Here is a 16,170-nt window from a genome sequence, read left to right as displayed (position 1 = left end):
CTATCCTAATGAATTTCTTATGCTTTACATAACGAAAGGAAGATTCTTATACGGTATACAAGAAATAGGATCGAAGTAACAAAGTTTCCGAATGCGAACAGCAGGGATCATTGATGGGACACGTTGGTTTTCATCTGATTTAATTGAATCCAGTTTCACGATAGGCTGTATCGCGGCATCTTTCGTAAGGTGCATATTCCACCTGTTACAGAATAAAGGAAATCAAAAGTTGTAAGAACAGGAAATGTTATCCTATCACTGTACCTAAGTTCGCTATTGGTAAATAATTTTATTTCCGATTCGACTGGATTCTCTTTTTCAGCTTTTGAGTTCTTTTCTCTGAGCTTCTTGTTCATCAGAGGGTTCAAGATGGACTCCTCGATGAGCGTCTTCTCCAGTTGTATTAAGAATGTGTCGAGAAACTTGTTTTGCGTGAAAAACGGATGATGCAGAAGCGTTTGACATTTCGGCCGCAAATCAGGATCCATGTGGAGGCACTGGGCCAGAAAATCGATCGTCAGAAGATCCCACGTAGGGAACAATTTACGAATGGACGTGACACCGGGCTTAGGTGGTCCCACGAGCTCGTCCGCACTCGCGTGTCGTAACATTCGACCAGGTCTGCTACGACCCATTATCACCTGATGTTTCGTACAGAGACCGCCTGATGCAGAATATCGAACGTCCGAATTCCACGAAACTTTGATAGAAACGGTGAAACAACTGACCGAGCAGTTTCGTTATTCGGTAGAGCTGATCGACGTCGCTCTCGCCAGGGAAGAGAGGATCGCCAATCATCATTTCCGCGAACAGGCAGCCGACTGCCCAAACGTCAACCGCTTTGCCGTATCTGGGATCACCAACGAGTAGTTCCGGTGCGCGGTACCATCTTGTGGCTACGTAATCCGTACAAGACTCGTTCGGGCTATTTACGAAACGCGCGAACCCGAAATCGCAAAGCTTGATCACTCCGTTCGGTGATACGAGAATATTTTCTGGCTTGATATCGCGATGCATTATCTGAGAAAGGTGATGAACATCTGAAAAAATCTGGTGCCGATTTCTGTATAAAATTCTTACATTGTTATTGTGACAAAAATCTAAGCCGCGAAGTACTTGACAGACGTGCTGTTTGGACACCTCCCATCCTAAACCGTTTCCCGCGCCTTCCATCTCCTCCAGCAAAGTGTGATCTAAGTACTCGAACACGAGGTAGAATCGCTTCCTTTGACGGAACACTTCGATCATATTTACTAGATTCTCGTGATGCAGTTTCTACCAAATTAATCTGACATAGAATGGAATCGATTGTGTTCTACCAGAGATGAGGTAAGTTCTACCTTTAGCATTCTGATCTCTCGGAATGCCATTTTCCGCACCCGATGATCTTCCTCGGTCTCGAGGAATCGTTTGATAGCTACGAACTGTCCGCTCTCATAGTGCTTACATTTGATCACCACGCCGTAACTTCCTTCTCCTACGACTTCTAACATTTCATACTTATCCATTTGTATTTGATTCTCGGATTTTCGGATTCTCAACGATTGCTCAATAAAAGCAAGTCAATAATTGGAATCATTTCGTGGAATTTGGCAAGAAGAAGCGAACGTGGGAGGAAGATAATTTTGTTGAAGTAAAGCCAGCCTGTCCGAGGTCTTCATGTCGCGAGATTGTGAAACGCATCTTCGTCTTTTAAAGACTCGAACGATCACGAATATACTCGGCTGACAACCAGCGATCTACCAAACTATCAAACATTAGAAGAGCGACAGAGAAATGTTCAACTTCATGTAGTGAACGAAAGATCATAATTTTTCAGGAAATAAGGAGAGATACTCTGTTAAAATTAGGAGGATGCTCTACGATGTTCGCATGAACGGTGTACGAGCAAATATAGCAAGGTGACGCAATTACACAGTGCGTTATGATACTTTGGTTATTGGCTCGCTCGTGGAAAGAGTATTCCTCATGTCGAGGAAACGGGACAGTTCCTGCTAAGTAAAGAACTTAGAGACGAAATCCGAACAGTGCATACACATATATACATACATACACATGTATACACGCAGTGGCAAGTAGCTCGATGGATAGCAACGCACTGAAATAGCCGTATCACATGACGGGGCTGTCCTTAATACTGGTTAGATTCATCTGTATGCGTTTTTACGTATTCGTGGGGGGTCGCGGATCATTGCGGATGTTCAGACTGGCGGGAAGCCCACCGAAAGAACGTAGTCTTCTTCCAGAGCGACAGCTCGACGCGCGGCTCAACAAGCAAAAATCAGATTATCGTCTGAAGCAAACGAACGCAACATGCGAATGGAAGAAGAATTTAAGATCAGTTATTGATAAAAAGTAATTGAATGGTTTTTTCATCGGAAAATAAGTGAGAGAATGAAGGTGTGTAGAATAAAAAGTAGAGCCGTGAATTATAATTCCTAAACGGGGTAGAAAATAAGCTCAGTTTCTGTTGTGTCGTTTGACTCTTGAGTGTGCTAGATGAAAAATGCTCATCCGTGACGGATTAGAGGAATGTTGAGAAGAAAAGGTGATCGGAAACGAGAATCGTGTTGATCGACGGTGGATTTCTGATCGCGATCATGGCCGAGATTCAGCAACCACAGGAACTGCCTCAATTCGATCTTCAGTCTGCGAACGGTATCAGTAGCCAAGATCAGAAATCCGTTCACCAACAGCAGCAACACTATTCGCCCCAATTGCCAAAATGGGTCTACCTGACGATATCTGAACAGAATTCGACTCAGCCACCGGATCAGGTTCCATACCCGTTACTTTCCATTTTGGAACGATAATTTTCTGACGTAATAATGATCTAACGATTGCAGAGTCGGAGCAAGTTACTTCCGGCAATCTGGAACGGTTTTACAGCGCCGACGTCTCAAACTTACGTACATCGCAGACTGAATCCTTTCTGCGTGATCGGAAGTAGCTTTGTAGACAATATCGGGGAGCTCGCGAATCGTTTTACTGAACTGGCGTTATTAGATAGAAAATCAACCAAGAGACCACCGCCCGGCTATCTTTGTCACCTGTGCTTCAAGAAAGGCCACTACATCAATGATTGCCCACAGGTACGCATTCGGAATCTCATGCAAATGACAGAAATCACACGGAGAGAGAAATCAGGTTTTTACGCGGTGAAAACTCGTGCTATAAGACGGTGCGATTCTCATATTCGATTTTCCTATGAAACGTAACTAATGATCGAATGTCTACTGTTTCAAAAGAGGAAAATTTCCGCGCTATAATAATTATTCGAATAGCTTTGATTTTAATATTCTTTATTTATCACGAAGCAATGGGGCAGGCGTTATCACCGATTCGAATAGATTAAACTGGGCAAAGAATCGCGCCCAAACACCATCTGTCAAGGTCATGAGTCGCCATCTCTATGTCTCCCTTCACCCTCATACTGAGCTCGTTGAGAATGCGAGAGCCTGAGCAAGCCTGAGCTGTGAGCTGAGGCTGAGAGCTCCGTGAGCCAGTGATCTATATGGACAGAGGATGACAGAGGATAGCAGTGATAACACATGCTTTTTTGAGCGAGAAGTTCTGCAAGTTGAACTGATTACCAGCGCTACCATAATGGAGGACAAGTACTAAGAAGCGCGTAAAAGCGCAGTCGCAGGTCATGGGCACATGTTCTTCAGATGCTGGTCAAGTTTAGACTTAGAGCATATACTGTATACATGCAGGAAGCACGCTTACGGTGACATTGTAGACGACGGTGAGAAAGAAAGAGAGAGAGAGAGAGAGAGAGAGAAAAAGTAGTTTAGATAATATCTGTCTCTGTCGCGCAAGCATGTGATCGGTTCACGTGTCTTCGTCTCTACTGTGTTTGTGTGTGTGTGTGAGAGAGAGAGAGTAACCAAATTATTGCTCTCTCTTATCATCGTCTACACTCTTTCAGACGGCATGCTTCCTCCATGTAATTGTAATATATGCTCCAAGGGTTTAATGCACCTGAAAGTTGAAAATATATTTTCAACTACTTGAAATGAGTTTTCACACGCTTTTTAATAACTATTATCCACTATGGTAGTGTTGGCAATCACTTCAATTTGTAGAACTTTCTTAGCTGTATCCTGTATAAATATAGATTGCTGCTGTGCGTGGTCGCGAGCTGGGGGGGCAAACCTAAGTGGGGCGAATTGAAGCAAAGTTTCTAGCGCCTCGTACCAATGGTTCACGAACTAAAGTGTATAAATGTGTGAACGATCCCATGTGTGCGTATATACATATATGCCATATATGCCCTTAACATGAGATCAACCAAGGAAAGAGCTGATACAATTCAAAGATTACTATTTCAAATAATGTAAGAAGAAATTTAGTGTTTTCCTACATCGTTTGAAATAATAATCTTCGAATTGTGTATCCGCTCGTTTCTTGGGTCATCTTCTGAAAAATATAAAGTTAATTATAAATTAATTAATTGGTAATTAACGTAATTGAATGCATGTTTGTGCAAAAATTTTTTTTATTATGAGCAACAATATATGATACATGAACGTACGTTCTATAAACATAGAAATATATATCAAAATACATTCAAACTCTATTATAATTCTATTGTTGACCCTCACGTTGAAATCCTGGTGTTCCTAGTCATCCCCGCAATGTGACTGGAGTCTTGATAACCCCAATCGTTCACACATGGTTGAAATCTGTAAAATATGAACAACAACATCACCTACATGATAGTATAATTTATTGAAAATTTCTCACAATATCGTGTACTTACCTAGAATGGTAAAGTGACGTTTTCTGTTCTCTTGCCTCATCTTACTTGCACAATACCTGCACAGGCTACACATGTGTTGTGATGTCACTAGCGCCTCCTACCATTGTTGAACTAACTAAGCATTACACCGACAGTAGCACGAATGTAGTAGTGCTCACTGGTATATTTTAAAGATGTGGTTGTGATGTTTAGTTCGTGAACCATTGGTACGAGGCGCTAGAAACTTTGCTTCAACTCGCCCCACTTAGGTTTGCCCCCCCCAGGTCGCGAGGGCCGCGAACTCTGAGCTTAATATTTACAAACCATCGTTTTATTTGGTTGTAACGCAAGTGATTGAAAATGGCTAGACGTAAACAACAAAAGAATAATCAGAACAATGTACAAGTAATAGAAGTATTACAAACAGTACAAGCAGTAAAAGCAGGCGGAAGTCCTCTGGTACCGGTACGAGCAGAGGCTAAACCTCCGGTACAAGTGCAAGTAAAGAAAACACATCCGATACAAGGGCAAGAAAGAATCTCCGGCCCAAGTACAACTTCTGGTACAAACACAAGCACAGAATGGAAACCTCCAGTACAAGTGGAAGCAAAGAAAAAGCCTCCAGTACAAGTGCAAGCAAAGAAAAAATCTGTGGTACAAGTAGAAGGAAAAACTCCAGTAGAAGTGCCAGCAAAGAAAAAATCTGTGGTACAAATAGAAGGAAAAACTCCAGTAGAAGTTCTAGCAAAGAAAAAACCTGCGGTACAAGCAAAAGTAAAGAAAATGGTATCAGTACAAGTGCAAACGCCAAAAACGAAACGACCAAAACAAAAAGAAAAGGTAGGTCCGAAATGATTGTGAGGTAGCGGCACGTTATGCTTTATTTTCCTGGCAACGTTTCCCAGGGAAGCTTGAGTTCCAGACAGTCTGGTGATAGGGCTTGCACGATGGATATTTTCAACCTTTGACTTAGCATACGATCGTGACAAAAATACACAGGACAGAAGACGAACTGCATAATAATGACTTAATAAATGAAATAAAAAAGATTCGATTTTTCTCTCCGTTCTGTCGTTTAATTTACCGGTAATTGAGACAACAAACAATAGATTATCTCCGTGCATCCGTTCCTCTTCAATCCGCTCCATTTGGCTTCATTAGCGTTACATATACGCGTATTATTTTTGGACTCACAGAACAACGCGAATAACATCGCCAACCGTTTCACGAAATGTGTTAGTCAATATTTCGAGTGCCTCTCGAAATTTTGTTTCCACGCGTGAAATCTACTCTTACAATAGTCGCGGCAAATTAACGATAAGTCGATTAATAATTTAAATTAAATCTGTGTATAAGTACTTTTAACTATTATGTAGACATAGAATGATGAAAGAATGACAAATTACCACAGGCGCAGTCAAAACCAGAAGGCGAGACGGGCAAAACGCCGTATCAAGGGAAAAAACGATGTTTTGGGGAATACAAGTGCCCTAAGTGCAAGCACTGGTGGATGTCGGCCAATAGCTGGGCCAATATCGGCCAGAAATGCACCAGATGCCGTTCAAAAGAGTACATCTACCCACACAAGCAGGTGAATATAATACTCGAGAGATTGTTCTTCTCTAAATAAACTCTCAGCGAACGTATTCCAAATCGTCAATCGTGAATTACGCAAGCGTATTTTTATATCAGATTTACTCGACGCTTTTGCGTATTTTCAGAGACCGTTAGAGAAACCAGACGGATTGGATGTGTCTGATCAGAGTAAAATTCATCCTCAGCACCTGTGTCAGAAATGTAAAATGCTTGGTTATTATTGCCGAACGGACCAGTATTACTAAATCTCTAATCGTAGGACCATAGAAAATCAGGCATTCAATGAAAATTGATGCTAACTTTTTTGCAACTGTGATAGCATGAAAACATAAGTCAGATTTTCGGCGTTTAATTACGTAAATATTCGTATAACATTTTTTTACTCGATTATATGTATAAATTAGTAATTGAGCTCTAAAGAAAGATGGAATAGTTTCATTTACATACAGGTCTCTTATATCTTTTTTTTCATTTGATAATTATATATACATACATTGTATGGGTATGTATATGACGCTGCCGAGTTTCATTTTCGATTACAAAAATGTCCACGAATATAATATCCCGTGTATATATGTACAAGGTGAGGTAATTTGCAATCGGGAATCGCGGATGTCCAGCAAATAAAAAATTTTGGTTTGTACCCAGCTTATGAATCTCTAGCTTTTTATATCCGTATGTACATATAGGATGAACAAAAAGAAGGAAAGAAGCACGAGAATAAACTCTCCGCTTATGAAGTGCATTGATGCATAAAGCGGAGACCAGCCGCTCTTCTCATTTATATATATATTATTTTACGCATATAATGTGTATGTAATATCTACTTAAGTATATTAATAATAATAATATCGAATGGATCTTTACACGCTATTATTATTAATATATCCTAATGGCGAATATACAAGAAGCCAGAAGATCATCTACGGTCCATCTATCTATTAGTTTCCATTTCGCTAAACCTTTATCCAAAAATGTCTCTCCCGATAAAACAATGATACGGTATGTGCGGTGAATATACAGTGGTCAAGGATTAGCGACGACGAACAGTCGATCTGCCGCCGGATCTTCGCTAAAATACGCTGCGGAATTAAATATTGTCGCTGTTGCGGAATCAACAGTCATCGTCTGTAAAGAAAAAAATCGTTAAACGTCAATGAAACGTATTCGTGTATGGATGCAACTAAAATGATAATGATCGATGAATTCATTATATTCAGATCCACCAAGGAGATACTAAAGATTGGCAGTGCCTGCGTAATCGTTGAGACAGTGAATGAGGCCCAATGGGGCTCCAAATACAATCAGCAATCGCTCTTTTCTATAGTAATCGGTACCGACGAGTGCTTTACTTTCTGTTTCTTATTTCGGTGGCAATATATTCTAAAGGACGTAAAAAATTGTCGACTTTCTCGTGAGCTGCCATTCTTTACTAATTTCTTCTCGGTGTCAGATCGATAAAAGAAAAGAAAATAAAAACGAAAATTACCGCTAGAATGAGACGAAAAATCAATCAATAGCGCGACGGTTTAATGTTGCTAGAATGCAAAACATTGATTCACCTGCGAAGAATTTGGTGTTCCAACGTTCTCCGCCTCTTGCTCATACGATGAGTGTAACGCGGTTTGCTGATATTGTTGTTGCTTCCTCCACTCCTCGTGTCCGTTTGATTGTGTAATATGTTCCAATTCGTCGTTCGCGCTTACAATTAGCTGTGATCGTTCATGGTACTCTTCCTGACAATGCTGCTCCGATTGATTATCAGTAGCAGGATGACAAGTATTGTGCGGTTCTATTACACGGCATACCCTTGTGTACGCCGAGTTAGGTATGTTCGGATGCTCCTGATCGACTAATGTAATTATCTGCGGCAATTCACTAGCAGCTATAGGCGGAACAACGACGACAGGTGTCGAAGTTAACGGAACCGTCGCATTACCCAGATTTGTAGGTTCCAAAGAAGAGGATGTATTCCCCAATTCGTTGGCTTCGTTAACGACCGACGTATTCTCGAGTGGAGTGGGTTGAGGTGGAGCTATGGATCCGGAGAACGAAGGCTGCTGTTGCTCCACCAAACTAATTACTTGCGTAGTTTGCTGCGCTTGCTGTTTTGGAGATTGCGGCGAGGACGGTGGCGAGCTGACGACTGGCGGTTCTGGGAATAATTCTTCTCTTAAATCAGGTAGGAATGCGTCGATCGTTCTCCATGTCGGAGCCCACAGATTCGAGCTCGGAGCCAACACGTTAGCGGAAGACATGACTAACAACATGTTCTTTAACGATTCCGGTATGGCCTCGAAGAGGAGCTCGCTGTTATCGGCGTGCATGTAGGCGCGCAGCAGACTTAAAACAGTCAGCCAGAGCGGTAAGAATCCAGGAAGGGTCAGTAACGGGTTTAGATGATGAAGAAACACTTTGGATAATAGCATCGCTGCTCTGACTCTAGTCTCTTCCACGCCGATGGGATCGTTCGATGCTATCGGACCTAGTAGTTGAGCCAGCAGAGGGAACAGAACTTGTTCTAGACATTGAGACCATTCTACCGCCGATAATTGAGCCAGATCATGAGCAAGCAGAGTACTCTGAAGATATGTTATTGCTGCCGTGCGCACTTGCCTACGAGCATCACAACACAGCCTCGCGATTCCTTGTAGCAGTGGTCTCCAAGCTTGCGGCCATAATGATACGCTCTCTGTAGCGTTACCCTCTTCAGCCCACCATCGAAACACTTGAGCAGTTCTAGTATGAAGAGTGTGCATCAGATCTAACAACTGTATCGGACTCTGCTGGTAAGCGGTAGTAGTAGTTTCAGATTCTTTCGTCCCACTGTGCACTTTATTTCTCTTCCCTGAACACTGAAGAACCGCTTCGGCAAATGTTCTCACGCAGCGAATACACAACTCGAAATTGAACGGTGTCACGTGCGCTACATCTCTGACTAGAAACGTCAAGCTCTCGCAGCACTTGATGAGAGCGGCGGGATCGTGGGGATGCAAATCGCGATCCAAAATGATCGTGTCTGCGGCTACGGGCAACGGCGCTTCGGTTCCTGTTGGAGACACGAGTGCCCATTCCGGTACAGGACTGATCGGTCTAGGATCCAACACCGACAAATTGGCCGCTTCATCCAGCACAGTATTCGACTGCTTCGGTAGCAGCGCACCGGCGCCTGCACATTCCAACAAACTGAACACTACCTTCCAATCTTCTGTACTATGAATATTCGCGGCACCGGTCTTAAGTAGTTCGAATAGACCGTAGGCGATTTGTCTAGACAGTGGGGGAGTCGTAGCAGAAGGCAAATGCGCCAACGGTAACAAAGGCGGTAAGGCGGTGCACGCACATTCCTCTCCGCGTAACAAGCGGATCGCTAATCTCAACATTCCAACTGCTACACGTTCCAAAAGATATGGCTGATTTTCGCGCGCTGCTGTCGTTAATAATCCGTCTAAATGGGCTTGCACTATTGGCCAAATGCACGCTACTCTGTCACGATTTTGAATGGTTACTTCCAGTAGAAGTTCCAACAGGAATACCGAAACGTCCTCGTCGTAGTAGTTTGTAAAAACCAGAGCTCCGACCAGAGAGCGGAGCGATTCGACTTGCAGGAATTTGCTTTCCTCGATCACCTGTCTCAAATAACAATTTGCGACGAATTCCGTGGCTCGTTTTCTTGCAATTGTCTCCGCCGGATGGGACATGCGTGAAGTGTCCATAGCGATGTACGAATATAAGCTAGATAATATACCCTGGTCTACAGGTGCGGGCTTAGGTGTATTGGATTCTCGAATCAATGATATCTTCCCTGATGGGTCGATAAAATCTTCTCCCTCGGTCAAGCTCTTTGGTAACAATTTTGCTTTGTACAACGATTGCAGGCAATCGATAATATTCTTCCATGAAGCTCGTACCGCGTTCCCATGTATATGAGTAATTTTAAAAAGCGTACGTGCAGCTAATTGACATTCACCACTTCTGCCCAAGTGTAAAACCACTTGATCGGGTTCGCCACCGGTCGCAAGTCCAGTAAACTTGCATAAACTTACTATCAGAGTATCCAAATCACTGCTCATCCCGTAATGAGCACTGATAGAAGCGCACCTGTAATAAAACGTAGCTGTCATGTGACATTCGCTTCGAGTGATTTGTACTTCGGTTTAGGATATGAACCTGAGAAAAGTTTCGGCAACTCGACGTTGCAATGCTCTATCGGGCGCTTTGTCGTATGCTCTGCAAAGTGCACTTATGATAGGTGCCCATGCTAGTTCGGCTAATTCCTTATCTACGAATTCACCGGCATTCCCAACTTTCAGATAGTAACTTTCCGGCCCGATACCTCTTCGTAATAGGACTTTCCATAAGTAATTATCCTTTACCAAACCGGTCTGTTCAGCAGGCATCACGATTTCCTCACCTCTAATAAATGTAGAAAATAATTAGTTACAATATGAATTCTATAATTAATTACATAATTGATAAGCAAAAAGACTTTTTACTTAATAGAGGCATATATTTCGTCGAGCATTTCTTGGTCGAAATCAGCACCACCGTTCACCTTTTTTAGATTCCTTTTGAATTCATCGCAAGTCATAGGATTATTTTGTCGTTTCACGTTATAGTTATGTTGATCGACGTTCAACATGATCACAGCATACGCTAAAGTAAATGCAGCGTCCGCCGAAGAAAACGGCCTACCATTACTATCCTGGAAAGTAAACATGCAATTCATTATAGATACTATCTGTCACGATGAGAAATATTGCCGAAACGAAATATCGGACTCACATGCCAATGATCGGCAAACTTCTCAAGCAGCAAAGAAATAAGTGGGGCTTCGCCAGGAAGCCTGAATGATTCTAAATAAAGTCGCAAAGCCTGGTCGATACGCGTATTTTTTAAATCAAAACGGTGCACGAAACAGTTTAAAACACTTTTGTTCTCTTTTTTACTGATATATTCTCCGATAGCTTTCTTGTCGAGGCCAGGGTTTTCTTTTAAAAATTTTGCTATTTTCTCCGGATCAGGATTTCCAGGAGTTCCACCCAGAAGACCATGTTCCGTGAGCTTTGCAATGCCTTCGCGCGGATTTTCATTGAATTTTTCAGTACCGAGCACCAACCACTATACGAAAAGAATATACATTATGATTCTCTTAAAGATAAGAAAAGAAAGCTGATTAAACACTGACCCGTTTATTTGCTCTTATGGCGAGTAACTCTTCTCGTGTTGGAAGCTTTGGTGACGCGTCGTGTCGAGACGGTTTCCACATTTCTTTTTCGCCTTTGCATCTGATCTCCATTCCAGAAATTAGAGAGATTATAGCGTCCAAAGAAATGAATTGCATACTGTGCATATTACCCATTAACGCAGAAGCATTCTAATAATAGGATAGACGCATGTCAGGAATTACATGAAGTATTAACGTATCCTTAACAGAGAATAAAAATGTACCTTTGACAAAAGCTTCATCAATTCTTCGTATAGATTTGTCGAATATAAATCACAATCATAATTCAAATACAATTCTGCTGGTAAACCGGGTATCCTCCATAGCCGCACAATAGCCTCTGAAATAAAATAAAGTTAGACCCTTGTCGGACGACTTCGTTTTAAACGAAGAACTGAGATTCCGTACCAAGAGCTAATTCACGTTGTTCATATGATATCCGATTCGAATCGGAACTTACTATTTCCGTCAGTTTGTTTATGTAATGTTCCATTTGAAATTTTAAGTGCTCTCTTTGCGACTCGAATAACAAGAATGATACTTGTAAATCCAGTGCGAGAATCGATAATCGATCTGAACCTAGAAGCTAGTAAATACGATCACGATTATTAAATATAAATCTCCAGTTGTACATATGCACCTATCTATCCCTACTCCTCTACCGCAAGTCCGATCACGATTATTATACATTATTTTACTCTCGAATAAATTTAGAACAGATTCTTACCAATATAAGATTTCTACACAGATCATCTCTCACAAGTGCCAGTAATGACGGGAAATTGGACAGATAATCAGCAGCAATTTCTAAAGCTACTTGTAATAAATTGAGTCCAAGCTGAGTCATAATGTCGTTATTTTGTTTATCCAGGGGACAGCACAGAGATACGAGAAACCTAAATAATTCACGTACACACAGGGCACCATACGGTGCTAATTGCTGATGCGGCATAAAACGGACTCCTTGGGCATTTATGTATTCTTCGACTTGTTCAGAATCTTTAACTTTAGATTTCTTGCATACGCTACTTGTACTTTCGTCTAGTGATAAATCTTCTACACTTCCTGCTGGAGACTTTATTAAATCTATATTTTTCTCATCTTCGATCGTTTTTGTAAGATTTTCTAAAAGAAGAAATCGAATGAAAGAAGTGGTGGGATCGCTACCAAGTAAAATATAATTAAAATGTGTACCTTGATTTTCAACTTTCGATAAATTTATTCCCTTAGTTTGATTTTGTTCACCTATTCCTACATTCTCTGCGCTCTTATCTTCTCTTCTCAAAACTTGATCTTCTTCACTGACAACGCTTGCCTTGTCTTCCGTTTCGTCACTTTGTTTACTCTCTTGCACATTCTTTACATCTTTTTCTTTTGCATCTTCCTGCTTAGCGGTTTCAGTTCTCTCACTCACATCTTTCTTATTATGATCCTTGTTATCATGCTTTTCCTCCTCTGCTTTCTCATTAACACAGTGATCTAAAGATCCCTGCATATCAACGATAATTCCTGTAGGACTACTAACAGGCGTTGTTAAATTATTCGATCTAATTCTATCAGGTGGACTTGGTACGTGACTTTCGGTATCGCTCAAGCTGTCCGTATTTTGTTTCAACTTCTGTTTGGTGTAACTTTTATTTTTTCTATTTTTACTGCGAGTATTTTCCATACTATTCGTCCTCATTTTCTACGGAAAGAATACAACATATTAAAATATTATGTTCGATCAGAGAATGACTGGTAACTTACTTTCATATTTAGTAAAACTCTTGTATCATCTACAAAATGTGGTAAACGAGTAAAAAGATGTTGCACCATATCCCTGAGACAATGTTCTGCAGTTCTTCTTAGCAACTCTGTGACCAAAGAGACTTTTGAATCAAGATTTAATTCAAAGTATTCATAGTGTTGAGTATACGTACCACTAAGACGAGTTTCGAAGCATATTCTAAAGCAACTGAGCATAATTTCACAAATGCTCTCATTAGAGAGGTAATCTCCCGCAGGTGATAACATTAGAGCTCTCAAAACTTGAAGTATTCTCATTAAAACAACTCCATCTCCTGAGGCATCTGTTCCAACGAACCTTGCATGCGTAACAGCGTCAGCAACAGCTTCTACACAGTGTGCTATTGCAGGGTGATCGGAATCTACAAAAATATCGTTGCAAACGAGATACCAACACGATCGACCACCTATTTTATATGTTGGTTATTTACCAATAAGACCGTAAGATATCAGCTTGTTAACAGCTGACAATGCGAGACTTGTAACAGGTCCAGTTGTTTCTTCAGATCTTATAATTTCAAGGAAAGGAGCCAAAAATACTGCTGGTTCTAAGTAGGATAAATCTTTCGCTTCGTTTAGTGCTTCTTTCAAAGTAAATAATCCTTTTATAAGAGCATCTTGATCGTCATCCTTAAAATGGATAAAATAATTAATTTGAGTAAATTTAATAATATGAAAATGTATTCCTACATCACTACCATACTGCTTCTTGCAACCTGTTTGATTCAACAGTAATCAAAAAGTATACAGGCAATGACGACACGTAAATACGTAAACAGTGATTAAATAAATAGCAGCAAGACTGTAACCACGGTAATTGTATATCTCTTTTGCACAAGGTAAAGCGATTGACCAGAAGAATTTTAACCTGGTGGGAGTGAGCGGACCATCGAGCGCCTCGTCTCATAGCCGTCACCAGGAGGCAGAGTTCACCTTCGACAACGTATAAGCCGCCTCCTGGGCAAGCCACTTTCCCCGTTTTGCCCATCTTCTTTTAAAACACTTAATCTTTACACCATTTTTGTACCAAAGAAACCTTAGAAAATATTCGATAATTCGTAACGTCAAGTGTCAAATAGAACACTTGGGAACACTTCCAACACGATAGGCATAGAGTTAACAACTTCCAGTTTAGGTTTACTCAGACTTCGCCTGGCCTACACTCTTCTTACGATACTCCATCTAGTGCACATAATTTTCTTTTATTAACAATAAATAAATTTTCATATGTACATACAACAATAGACAGCTTGAAATTGCGTTATTTTATTGATATATAATTTATATCTTACATAAAGAATTGATTACCAGAAGATATTTAGGGATGAGAGGTCAGAAAATATGATAAGAACATAAGCTTTTATATCCATAAGCTTGCTAGATTGATTACATATCTCATTGTGTGTATTATAAAAATACCAAGTACTGATAAATGTGAATTCAATTCAGGCTTTCAGATACATGCGTATATAAAGCTTAAACTTCTCATGAGAACATTATTCCAATTCCAGTGTTCCAACAGTAAGCCAAGGTTGTGGCCAAGGTACTTTAACAAGTTCGAAAAATAATAAAAATTTTTAAATAACTGTAAGTGTGTAATTAAAGATTAAATGTATTATAAATGTTTAAATGATATAATCAGATGTATAATTCTCTCATTGATATTTTCAATAGATAATTAATTTATCATCCATATGTGTTTCGTTCTTATTAAATTTATATGACTCATAAGTTCTGTAAAAACGGTAGTATCGGGTCGGCAATTAAATTTTCCGCACCAAGAATCGATCCTTTCGTGATTGTCTTTTGTTCATCTGACAACGTGAAAAGAATTGCTTAACAAGTCAAAGCCTCTCCACTCACCTTTCAATCAGTTCGACCTAATCAAATCCCAATTTCCATATAAACATGTACTCCTTTCTGAAAAATTTCCAAATTAATATGTTCAAAATTTCAACGGGTTTTATTAGTGCCATGGAGATAATGCTCGAAAACTGTCCGGCTCCAACAGTCGGGGAAAAAAATTATGAAACAGGTGGTAAAGTTCATAACAATGGTTAATTTCGTGGGGCTGTATGAAAATACAATGAGAACATTTTTTATTTCCAATGAAATGGATATTAAGACAGTCCAGGTACCACTGGTCTACTTATATTACAATCTCAATAATTTAATGCATCGGATTTAGTTTACAGATCGGAGGAAACAGACATGCCTGTGTCAAAGGAAGAGATTAAGCAGCTGATCGAATCTGACGCAGTGGTGATATTTTCCAAGACGAAATGTCCGTACTGTAAAATGGCTAAAGAGGTATTGGCTGAGTAGTTTGTTAGCTATACATTTCATATTACTATACTTCATATAATATTATTCAGGTGTTTAACAAGTTACAAAAGAAGTATACTGCTATCGAACTGGATGAATGGGATAATGGAGATGAGATTCAAACGATATTGGGTGAAATGACTGGCGCTCGAACAGTACCCAGAGTGTTTGTTAATGGAGTATGTTTAGGAGGTGGATCTGATGTCAAAAAATTATATGATTCGGGAGAGTTACAGAAGAAATTCTAATATGTATATAATTTTTAACTTATTCCCCATAGAACTAATAATACTAAATTTTATTAATTCTTGTGTTATCAATAAATATATAATTTAAGTTACATGTTTTCATTACCCTGACATTCTCCTGACACTGATTGTCATATAATACACGCTAAATAATATTTGAAGAACTCTTTCAACTATTTCGTTTCTATTTCTTATTCGAATGAATGTATGACCGTATATATCGTATGACGAAATTATGCTGC

At 40.1% G+C, this 16,170-nt stretch overlaps 4 protein-coding genes and 1 long non-coding RNA gene across 12 annotated transcripts; 2 read left to right on the top strand and 3 right to left on the bottom strand.

Moving 5' to 3' along the window:
- Positions 1 to 11: 11 nt before the first annotated feature.
- On the bottom strand, positions 12 to 1,714 carry LOC108627708 (cyclin-dependent kinase-like 4). Its single transcript, XM_018029090.2, has 5 exons — positions 1,341 to 1,714; positions 1,081 to 1,275; positions 729 to 1,020; positions 265 to 664; positions 12 to 202 (listed from the first exon to the last, which is right to left on the bottom strand). Exons 1-5 carry the CDS (start codon positions 1,506 to 1,508, stop codon positions 25 to 27), a joined length of 1,233 nt encoding a protein of 410 aa, XP_017884579.1. The 5' UTR covers positions 1,509 to 1,714; the 3' UTR covers positions 12 to 24.
- Positions 1,715 to 2,177: 463 nt separating this feature from the next.
- On the top strand, positions 2,178 to 6,988 carry LOC108627709 (zinc finger CCHC domain-containing protein 24). 3 transcript variants are annotated; one of them, XM_026815698.1, is made up of 5 exons: positions 2,178 to 2,400; positions 2,500 to 2,777; positions 2,847 to 3,092; positions 6,156 to 6,335; positions 6,466 to 6,988. In XM_026815698.1, the coding sequence occupies exons 2-5, from the start codon at positions 2,601 to 2,603 to the stop codon at positions 6,583 to 6,585; spliced, it is 723 nt and encodes a 240-aa protein (XP_026671499.1). In that variant the 5' UTR covers positions 2,178 to 2,400; positions 2,500 to 2,600; the 3' UTR covers positions 6,586 to 6,988. The 3 variants fall into 3 exon arrangements, with proteins under 3 accessions (XP_026671499.1, XP_026671500.1, XP_017884581.1); XM_026815699.1 differs by having other exon boundaries at positions 2,492 to 2,777; XM_018029092.2 differs by having other exon boundaries at positions 2,178 to 2,777.
- LOC113464674 (uncharacterized) lies at positions 4,484 to 5,163 on the bottom strand. Its single transcript, XR_003389523.1, has 2 exons — positions 4,766 to 5,163; positions 4,484 to 4,688 (listed from the first exon to the last, which is right to left on the bottom strand). It is a non-coding gene; the product is annotated as an uncharacterized LOC113464674 (long non-coding RNA).
- A 1-nt stretch (position 6,989) lies between the features above and the next one.
- On the bottom strand, positions 6,990 to 14,747 carry garz (Sec7 domain-containing protein garz). 3 transcript variants are annotated; one of them, XM_026815688.1, is made up of 15 exons: positions 14,664 to 14,747; positions 14,224 to 14,537; positions 13,787 to 13,985; positions 13,490 to 13,717; positions 13,317 to 13,423; positions 12,762 to 13,254; positions 12,295 to 12,692; positions 11,976 to 12,153; positions 11,792 to 11,907; positions 11,529 to 11,717; positions 11,126 to 11,461; positions 10,837 to 11,045; positions 10,511 to 10,756; positions 7,903 to 10,441; positions 6,990 to 7,468 (listed from the first exon to the last, which is right to left on the bottom strand). In XM_026815688.1, exons 2-15 carry the CDS (start codon positions 14,341 to 14,343, stop codon positions 7,367 to 7,369), a joined length of 5,460 nt encoding a protein of 1,819 aa, XP_026671489.1. In that variant the 5' UTR covers positions 14,344 to 14,537; positions 14,664 to 14,747; the 3' UTR covers positions 6,990 to 7,366. The 3 variants fall into 3 exon arrangements, with proteins under 3 accessions (XP_026671489.1, XP_017884578.1, XP_026671490.1); XM_018029089.2 differs by having other exon boundaries at positions 14,648 to 14,739; XM_026815689.1 differs by having other exon boundaries at positions 7,382 to 7,468; positions 7,830 to 10,441; positions 14,648 to 14,739.
- A 59-nt stretch (positions 14,748 to 14,806) lies between these two features.
- Positions 14,807 to 15,985, top strand: LOC108627714 (glutaredoxin-C4). Of its 4 annotated transcripts, none has more exons than XM_018029098.2 (3): positions 14,807 to 14,898; positions 15,544 to 15,665; positions 15,731 to 15,985. In XM_018029098.2, the coding sequence occupies exons 2-3, from the start codon at positions 15,567 to 15,569 to the stop codon at positions 15,926 to 15,928; spliced, it is 297 nt and encodes a 98-aa protein (XP_017884587.1). In that variant the 5' UTR covers positions 14,807 to 14,898; positions 15,544 to 15,566; the 3' UTR covers positions 15,929 to 15,985. The 4 variants fall into 4 exon arrangements, with proteins under 4 accessions (XP_017884587.1, XP_017884586.1, XP_026671501.1 ...); XM_018029097.2 differs by having other exon boundaries at positions 14,840 to 14,942; XM_026815700.1 differs by lacking the exon at positions 14,807 to 14,898 and adding an exon at positions 15,041 to 15,393.
- The last annotated feature ends 185 nt before the right edge of the window (positions 15,986 to 16,170 follow it).

The sequence above is a fragment of the Ceratina calcarata genome, unplaced genomic scaffold, assembly GCF_001652005.2.
Source record: "Ceratina calcarata isolate Rehan_Ccalc_2016 unplaced genomic scaffold, ASM165200v1 scaffold48.2, whole genome shotgun sequence".
NCBI lineage: Eukaryota > Metazoa > Arthropoda > Insecta > Hymenoptera > Apidae > Ceratina > Ceratina calcarata.
This window is presented reverse-complemented; position numbering and strand designations above follow the sequence as displayed.

Bases quoted from the DNA above. Each gene is read 5' to 3' on its own strand.
- LOC108627708 (XM_018029090.2), bottom strand. From the start codon at position 1,508: ATGGATAAGTATGAAATGTTAGAAGTCGTAGGAGAAGGAAGTTACGGC. The intron at 1,276-1,340 runs GTAGAACTTACC...TTAATTTGGTAG, and splicing joins GAGAGATCAGAATGCTAAAG to AAACTGCATCACGAGAATCT. The intron at 1,021-1,080 runs GTAAGAATTTTA...CACCTTTCTCAG, and splicing joins ATTTTTGTCACAATAACAAT to ATAATGCATCGCGATATCAA.
- LOC108627709 (XM_026815698.1), top strand. From the start codon at position 2,601: ATGGCCGAGATTCAGCAACCACAGGAACTGCCTCAATTCGATCTTCAG. The intron at 3,093-6,155 runs GTACGCATTCGG...AAATTACCACAG, and splicing joins ACATCAATGATTGCCCACAG to GCGCAGTCAAAACCAGAAGG. The intron at 6,336-6,465 runs GTGAATATAATA...GCGTATTTTCAG, and splicing joins ACATCTACCCACACAAGCAG to AGACCGTTAGAGAAACCAGA.
- garz (XM_026815688.1), bottom strand. From the start codon at position 14,343: ATGGGCAAAACGGGGAAAGTGGCTTGCCCAGGAGGCGGCTTATACGTT. The intron at 11,718-11,791 runs GTACATTTTTAT...TCCTATTATTAG, and splicing joins TGATGAAGCTTTTGTCAAAG to AATGCTTCTGCGTTAATGGG. The intron at 11,046-11,125 runs GTGAGTCCGATA...TTTACTTTCCAG, and splicing joins AGTTTGCCGATCATTGGCAT to GATAGTAATGGTAGGCCGTT.
- LOC108627714 (XM_026815700.1), top strand. From the start codon at position 15,264: ATGTACTCCTTTCTGAAAAATTTCCAAATTAATATGTTCAAAATTTCA. The intron at 15,394-15,543 runs GTAAAGTTCATA...CATCGGATTTAG, and splicing joins AAAAAATTATGAAACAGGTG to TTTACAGATCGGAGGAAACA. The intron at 15,666-15,730 runs GTATTGGCTGAG...AATATTATTCAG, and splicing joins ACTGTAAAATGGCTAAAGAG to GTGTTTAACAAGTTACAAAA.